This window comes from Montipora capricornis, chromosome 3 (assembly GCF_036669925.1).
Source record: "Montipora capricornis isolate CH-2021 chromosome 3, ASM3666992v2, whole genome shotgun sequence".
NCBI classification, from domain to species: domain Eukaryota; kingdom Metazoa; phylum Cnidaria; class Anthozoa; order Scleractinia; family Acroporidae; genus Montipora; species Montipora capricornis.
In genome coordinates, this window is record NC_090885.1 from 47280689 (window position 1) to 47289670 (window position 8982).

General features: G+C 39.6%; 1 protein-coding gene across 1 annotated transcript in view; it reads left to right on the forward strand.

The window, feature by feature from the left end:
- Positions 1 to 8616, forward strand: part of LOC138040410 (armadillo-like helical domain-containing protein 2) — a 16038-nt gene extending 7422 nt beyond the window's left edge. Inside the window, exons 4-9 of the mRNA XM_068886146.1 lie at positions 1173 to 1264; positions 1626 to 1687; positions 3349 to 3415; positions 6677 to 6763; positions 8219 to 8312; positions 8530 to 8616. Of these exons, the coding sequence (XP_068742247.1) occupies positions 1173 to 1264; positions 1626 to 1687; positions 3349 to 3415; positions 6677 to 6763; positions 8219 to 8312; positions 8530 to 8597 (470 nt within the window). The 3' untranslated portion in view covers positions 8598 to 8616. The remainder of the gene's footprint in view (positions 1 to 1172; positions 1265 to 1625; positions 1688 to 3348; positions 3416 to 6676; positions 6764 to 8218; positions 8313 to 8529) is intronic.
- The last annotated feature ends 366 nt before the right edge of the window (positions 8617 to 8982 follow it).

Below are 8982 nucleotides of genomic sequence, written 5' to 3' on the forward strand. Positions count from 1 at the left end.
TTGATTTGTGGAGATGAGATCTTTCTCGACTTTGGCATAAAACGAGGTGTCAGAAAGTTGCCGCAAAGCTTCTTTTTGGTAAAGGTCGGACGTTTGTGCACTACAAAGAGTGTGCACTACAAACCTACAGATTCTCACAGTTATTTGTCGTATTCATCGTCACATCCATCACATGTCAGGAACTCCATTCCTTATTCTCAAATTCTTAGACTTCGACGATGACTCCGATTTTTCTCAGAGATTTTTCTTGAGCTGCGAGGCGGGGAAGACGAGTCGCGAAGCGGTGAGAAGAGAAAAACCTCTGGTTACCGTGGACTTGAATCTCACTAGGGACCAGGGTAACATTTGACTTGACTGTTTGCGTTTACAGTGTCCCCAATTACCTGTAGTGGTCCAGCGCTAGAACGAGTAGACACTTAAATAAAGTTCCTTTCCTTTCCTGTTTTCCCAGTTGACTTGATACTGAGCTCAGTTGATGAACAAGTGCAGCGCTATCGCAGGGCGGTCATGGTTTGCAACTGCTTAGCTTGCTGCTTATCTTCGGTGATCTCCAACACTCATGCATTCCAACTAGTGACAGGGAGGACTTATAAACACTGGGATTTTCCTTTAGTATCCAAGATTCATCAGAAATAAAAAGATTTCTTTATTTGTGCATCGGGTTTGCCGTCCACAAAGTCAAAAGAATTCAAAATGCGGTTCCGAGTGAAAGCACGGTTTGTTGACGAAAAACTAGTTTTAGGGGCAAGGAAATGGGTACATATTGCCCCAAAATCCGGAGTGGGAGAGATTCCTCTTAAAAATCGCTTATTGGATGAAGAATACGACTCAGAAAGCCATATTGAATATCTAACAGGGGTCATTAGGTTTGTGTGACATCATGTTTAATAATCGAAGACTTCCTGGGAAGCAGATTTCTGGTCTGAAACTGATGACTTTTGTGAAATTCACATATCCCGGTCAACGCCGTTACACTCCCTTTCTCTCCCTCGTTTCCTGTTGCCTAAATATGTGTCGTGTATGCACTTTTGAAATCAGTAAAACAGCTCTCTTATTTTCGAGCTGTCATTATCGTACGGCACCATATGTAGCTTCATTGGTGCATTTTAGCAATAGCATAAAATAGGCGTTTTCGCTATATGTACATGTATTTGGTTGCTTTTTTACCTTAGGAGGACCAGCTGCAGCCAACTTTGCGGGAAATCAACTAGTTAATTTATGCGGTGTATTGAATGATCTTAACGAGCCTGCCACACTGAAAATGGTACGAACCTTCTTCAATTTTTCATTTCGCTTGGGCATAAAAACAGGAAGAAACATAGTTCATTGATCACAACTCCTATTACAGTTTCAAAAGGTTTTCTGACTTTCTCTGTTCCTCTTAGCTCCATCTTCAATAATAAAGGTTACTTGGCGATATTGGCTGGACTGAATTGAATATTCGTTTTACGTCAGCAGCAGTATGAAAAAAATTAACTGAAAGATAAAACCGACGGGAATAATGAAAATTGAACTAAATTTCAGTACTCTTCGATCATCAGCGGTCGTAAAGTGTCATCTTATGTACGTGTTATAAAACACTTGTACTCTGTCAAAGAGGATATTAATTTTCTAATTTATTTTAGTTCACAGTTCAAGCCATCAGTGAGATTTGTTGCGCTAACAAAGGAAACCAAGACAAAGCAAGGCATGTATTGAGTGGAGTGTGTCTGTGTCATGTATATGTTGTTCTTCATGCGATGTAGTCCTTGAACCGTATCAAACATCGCAAATTGCGCATTCGAAACAAAAACTTCTGCACGGCACAAAATCTACTTTCCTGAAAGGATAATTCCTCTACCCTTATTATACGATCGTTTTACGATCGTTTTAAAATCTCTTTGTTTTTACTTAGGTTGAGGACGGTGCCTACTATTGCTATTGAGCATACGTTCTGCGTATCTCGAGATACTCGGATTTCCTATCGGTGATGCTTACTAATACGGGGATATTTTTGCGCGGTTTAAAATTATGCAGAGAAAGTAGTTCTTAGTAAGTACTATTGGTATCCAAAAAGAAAATTGGAGATAATTAAGCTTCAATTTGAGAAAGAACGCCATAGATGGCTTTGTATTTTAAAGCTGTTAAGCTGTTTACAATTATTGTTCATGAACTATCTTTGAAAAATGCGTGGTTACACCCAATTTTCTTTTTCGATTTCAATAACACTTGTTAAGATCTACATTTCCCGCATAATCATAAACCGGGTCAAAAATACCTTTGAATTAGTAGGCACCTCCCTTAAATTGGTGATCCTTGCTTTACCTTGGTTGAATGTGCATTCTACCTAGTTTAAAGCAGCTATCAAACTCCCAAAAACTGGAGGATTATACCTGCCCTTAAGCTTTGTCTTACGCATCTCAACACATTTTCTTAACGTTAAGTCATCTTATGGGTTTTTGTATTCATACACTAATTCAATTATTGTCAACATTACAACATGGTAAGAGAAGAAAGAACTGCATTATACACACTGCTTAAACACTTACAGGTACTCGAACTCGGACCTTCCAGGTCGATAGTCCCGTGTCTTCACCGCTACACTACAACGACGGACATGCTCAACTCAGCACAGTTCTTTTCATTGTTGTCTTTTCAATTTAGGTTCCAAACAAAGTTTCTTCAATTCAACTGAGGGCGTATTTAACCTAGGGAAAATGAAGATCACCAATTTAACCTACAATCATGGACAAAAGTGTTGAGAGGGAAGCATCACTTTGAAGATAACCCGCCTCCCGCTTATCAATGTTGGATTTTCCACAAAACAAAATGGTGACTTTTCTTCCAACATTGAATATGGGGGAGACGGGGGGGGGGGGGGGGGGGGAAAGTGGGCACAAGAGCATAGTATTTCGCAAATAGTTTAGCCAATAATTAAAATAATGTAATTAGGTTTGAAGTGAAGTGATGCGCGCAACCTTCCCAACAACCTTGAATTGAAAGTTAAAACGGATTCAACCTGATAACGGATTTTACCGGCAAAATAAAAAACTACAGTAATGAAAACATGGCCTCCCTGTCCTCCTAAGTAGTGGTAGGTTGGAAAGCCATTACTTTCCCTACTTTCAATAAAAAGTAACTGTGAATAAAATACAAATTAAGTTGCTTTTTGTTGCTGTTAGAATTTCTGGTTTCATTGGTGTTTTAGTGTGGACGATATTTGAAACGCAGCATCAAACATAATCTGTTTTAGCGTTGCGGTGCTTATATGAAAGGTACAAGGTTTCCACAAGGTTTATTGTTTGTAAAAGTTCTGCATAACCTGTACTACTTATAACAATCTTCAGTTTCTTTTCACATTTTTTTTAGGCTATACGGGATTATCGACAACCTTATTGAGATTTCAGGTACCACTGAACCTGAGTTGTCTGCTCTGGTGAGAATACACTGATTGAATCATGATAAATCAACCAAGGGACGAACGAACGAATGAACGAACAAACGAACAAACGAAATTCTGACTAAACTCGCAAGAAACTTCAGTGTGAAGAAGTTTATTAGAGGTACGCCATTCAGTTTGCGGATACGAAATCTGTCTCCTTAACAAACTGTAACACGCCACATATTACAAAACACTGCGAAACCCTACCATAAGTATTGAAAAATATAATCATGATCCACCAGATACGAAAACTGAACCACTGCAAACCACCAATTAGAAGTGGCCAAGAATATGTAGAAACGTATAATTCCTTATCCAATGCATCGGTACCAAAACCCCGAGGAACGGTACTCTTACCTAACAAAGAGAAAAAATCGAGTGAAGCTATGATCCTCGCAGTTATGAAAGCAGTTTTTTAGCAAAAGCGTAGAGAAGCCTGAAAAATTCAGGACTTCAACGGGTTTTGAACGCGTGATTCATTTCATAAAGGATCTGTAAACCTTTGGGGTTTCCAGAATTCGGATCCTTGATGGACAGCCAAGCCTACAAAGAGAGTTGCTTGTGGTAATAATTTTCTGTCCAACGACTTTGACAGGATGACAGTCCATTTGATGTTTCTTTTGGTGTACGTGGCAGGAAATCTTATAGTCATGGTTGAACATAGCAACCATCACGAGTGAACATATAATTGTAAGATGGAAATTTGGTTTTATCAAACAAGTTGAATGATTTAGAAAGCCGGACGTGACGTTTCGAGCGTTAGCCCTTCGTCATAGCGAATAGAGGAATTGTGGGTGTTGTTGGTCTTTATGAGGGTGTGGAGGAGCTTTGCCATTGGTGGAAATATGGTGACATGAATTGTGAATAAATTAATAGAATTAGAGTCGTTCATTGATTTCGCGAGGATAGAGCGTACCTGGATGAAAGATGAATTTTTGTTCGAGATTTTTGCGGCTTGCGGTGTTCCTGTGGTGTAAGGATAGTCCGCAAATTGTCATGTTATTATATTAAGCGGTCCGCGGTCTGCAGTCAGCCAATCTTTTAACTTTACTTTAACTTTAACTTTAATTGTCATAATTGCCATTAGTACACTAATCTGGCAATGGCTGGTCAACGGCTAGCTGAACAACTACAATATACATTGAACTAGATATACTGTTAAGTAGATTAGGAAATTACACAAGCAGCTATTAACAACAGAAAGGTAACAAAGCAACATTAATAAAGCACAATACTAGCTTTGAAATGGTTGAAAGATGACGCATGTATCACTGAAAAAGCAAGACCGTTCCAGACCGAGATTGTTCTAGGGCAGAACGAATATTTATATACATTTACTGAAGATGACGGGGGCATAAATTTAATCGTGCGATCTCCTAGTCCCCAGAAAACCTAGTTTTTTTCGGCCGGGAAAGAGATGTTCACAACATTGAAATTGATCTTATAAAACATCTTCAAATCATTGATGATACGGCGTTCCTCAAGCGATTGCCAGTTCAGGTCTGCTAGCATAGCAGAGACGCTACTATTGCGGGAGTAGTTGATAAAGACAAAGCGGGCAGCTCTCCGTTGGATAGACTCAATAGCAGAAATATCTTTGGCGTGTGTGGTGACCAAGCAACGCTTGCGTACTCCGCAATTGGACGGACTAGGCTAGCATAGGCTCGCGAATTGATCACCCTGTCGCAACATGAAAGGTTCCGCTGGAGAACACACAAAATTTTATTTGCCTTTGTTTTAACTTCCTCGCATTGCAGACACCAACCGAGAGAGTTCGTGATATAAACGCCTAAATACTTGTAATACTTGACCTCTTCGAGGCCAGTACCACTCAACCGGTAGCTGAAATGAGATGAGTTAGTACGCAGGGTCACAGAGAGAACAAAACATTTAATGGCTGCGAATCTCATTTGCCACTTAGCAGCCCACTGCTCCAGTTGGTGGAGATACGCTGTAAGCGGTGGTGATCGAAAGGGAAACATATTTGTCGGAATAAAACTGTATCGTCTGGGAGCAACCTAACTTCGGAAGATATGGCCGTAGGCGGGTAATTTAAATACAGAAGGAACAGGACTGGTCCAAGAACGGTAACCTGTGGGACACCCGACAACACATTTGGGTCGGAGCACGACGCGTGCGTAGAACATAAGTCCTCACGTGTAAAGACACTTTCTCACTGTGGACGCAGGGCCTCAGCTTTGGCACGGTCAGAGACGCAAACTCGGTTATTCCAAAACAGATTTGGAATACCATTCGATTCAGCACGGAGGGGTTTTTTTATATGACCACGCCCTCTGGACACCTCTGCCAATGGAATTGCCAGGTTCTGCTGGTTGGAGACCACCCATTATCTCGTTAACATATTTCTCGTGCGTTTCACAAATGCGTTTAAGAGTAGCGTTATGGAACTGTTTATAGGCTATTCTGTGTTCGGGTTTGCCAGTTAGCTTAGCCCTCTTATAAGCACGGTCACGCTTATTCATCAAACGCTTGATGGCAGGGCTGACCCAAAGGAGGTGGCGTTTTGCTTTAGACATCTTATGTGGGATGTAATTATCGATTGCCTCTTTTATACCCTCTGCAATAATATTCCAATTCTTATCGACGGACCTGTTAACTGGGTCAGACTCGAGATACGTAGTGACGAACGAGAATAAATGAGATCTCAGGCCATCAAAGTCAGCTTTCTGATACTGCAATGTTTTCCGTGGTGGTTTCGGAGGACACTTAGGAGACAAATTAACTTAAAACAGAACAGCATCATGGTGGCTAATACCAGGAACGACATGGCAGGCCTGGATTACTGTAGGATGTGATGGAAAAACCAGGTCTTATAGGCGGCCTGATGATGGCCGAGTTGATCAATTCGTTTGATAAAACCGAATTTTCATGTTTCACTCTCCCACCGACGCAGAACCATAGTTTCTTTAGAAACTATAAATTTATATAATTGTAACAGTTGCACTTTTAATTAAAAACATTCATACGGATATTGACCTTGCAGGCAGTTACACATGAACTAAAACTGAGAAGAATAGAAAGATACACTTAACGATAGCATCATTTACACGTCGTTTACTTAGCAAATTTCAGCCCAGGATGTATCCGCAGCTTGCCTTCATTTAACATAGACATGTTCAAATGCCGATCCTCGATAGATCTTTATTCCTCACCGTCTCTCCACAACTTTGTCCCTATCGCCAGAAAAAAATAGGGATTAGTTGGTTGTTCAACTTTTCATGTGTTTCTTGCTAGAGACGATCGACTGCTGCCTGTTTGCTAACTCTTTGCTGTGAAAATGTTGAAAATCAAAGATATGTCCTGAAAGCAGAAAAGATACAAGTAAGTGACCACATTTGACGTCTTATGTAATGTATTACTTGACAGATGCACGGCAACATGGTCTCTATGGGATCTAGGAGAGTCATCGTAGTTTAGCGAACATCAATAGCGCCTCCCACTCCTCATAACTCGGGTTCAACCCTAGTCTTCGGGTCGTATTTGCAAGCTGGTGCGTTGAAATGTTGCGAGCGTTTGGCCAAGCCTTTACAGTAGATGAGAACGAACAAAAATTCGTGCAATATTTAGCTTATTATATACATAGTAATACACGATAGTAGTATACAACAATGTATGGTTTTTTTTAGTGGTATCCCACAGGCCATGAATAATTATTAAGAGTACTGTTTTACAGGGCCAACGATTAATTGATTCTGGTCCACTTTGGCGGTTTTCGTTTTCACTGCCTGCAAACGTATGGCACGTTTTTAGTGTCAAACTTCAAACATGCCATTCAAACTTTCAATTCGACAATTCCAATATTCAATTTGGCAATTCAAACTTTCAATTCGACAATTCCAATATTCAATTTGGCAATTCAAACTTTCAATTCGACAATTCAAACATTCAATTGGACAATTCAGATATTCAATTGGACAATTCAAACATTCAATTCCGCACTTCAAATATTCGCTTCGCTTCACAAGTCACAGGTCATTGTTTTACCAATACAGAAGAATCCTAAACATCCATTAAAGCTAACCTTATGCCCAATTGAATTGAATAGCCGAATTGAATGTTTGAATCGTTGACTTGAAGGTTTGAATGGCTAAATTGAATGTATGAATTGCCGAATGCAAGTTTGAAATTTGACACTAAAAAACTGTCCCGTTAGATGTTGTTACGGCAATGAAAAACATGAAAAGATCTTCGACTGGTTATTATCACTAAAAGTGGTGGTTATATACTCACTTGCTATCAGTTTACAACATCTTTGTACATTTCTTGAGTGTCCCTCATCAAGTAATAGACCTTTTGCAGCTAGCGATCACATGGTACAAAAACCGTCACACTGAAGAGCAAATTGCGCACTGAAACATCTTAAACAAAGCAACTTAAATTAAATTGTCGTTGTTTTAGGTGTCCCAGTGCGCAATTTGCTCTCCATTGTGGCAGTTTTTGTACCGTGTTATCACTACCTGCAAAAGGGTCTATAAAACGTACTATCCCCCTTAGACGTCCTTCCAAATGTCTTAACTTTCAATCTTCAGGGGTAATTATACCTTCATTCTGTTGTTCGAAACATACTGACGAGATAAATTGTGTTGTCATTATCGAAATGATCATCGTCCGGTAATCATCATCGGGTTCCCCCAAACTGTAGTTAACGGTCACTTTTGAAGATACATGTCGAAGCATAGGAAACGTTAAGTAAAAAATTTCAAACAATATGCGCTTATTTATAATGTTTTCACCGCTGTTTGCGTCTTACTTTGAGTCCGTAAAATTTGTTTGCAGGAAAAGTTAAGCTTTGTTTCCAATGAAAACTGGTCAGCATGGCAGGAAAATGAGGCTGCAGAATTGATGATTTTTCTTGGCTTTGATCCCTCAGGTGAGTGAAGAAAATTTTGTAACTTAGAACTTTATACATTCCCCTATAAAGCAAAACATATGTCACAGGCTGAATTTGAGTTTGTTTCCGTTTTTGCCCGGGGACTGCGGCAACAAACAGCATTAAAACTCATTTTTGATATCCCGTGTTTCATCCCACCTACCAAGTAATAAGTATCTAAAATAGTTTAAAAACAGTTTCTTTGTTATTTTTTCAGCGGTCGACCCATGTTCTCGTTGGCAAAAGATAAGGTCACTTGGAGCCAGTCTTGGTGGAGAAACATAACAGTACAATTGAAATTTAGACCCCAAATTCCAAAAAAGGACGTTTCTTTGTTTTACACTTAATGAGCAATTTTAAAAGTTCTTCAAGAGCTGCATCTGTAAACGTAACTATTTCATCAGCTTTTAAGAGTGTGTGAATCTATAAGACCTATAAAAACGCGTGGACAACAAATGCATGAAAAAATGTTAAAAGGAAGAAAATGCCGATAAAGCCATCTGGAACATCCATTTATTGTATCCAAAGGTTTAAGTTGTTCTATAAACCGGCTGTGAGCAACCTTCTCTTTCCAAATTATTCCAAGTAAATCAGTAAACGTGTAGAAAACGCGGCATTTGTTTTCATTGAATTATTAACCGCGCAGCCATGGGTCGAGCGCGGTTCTTGC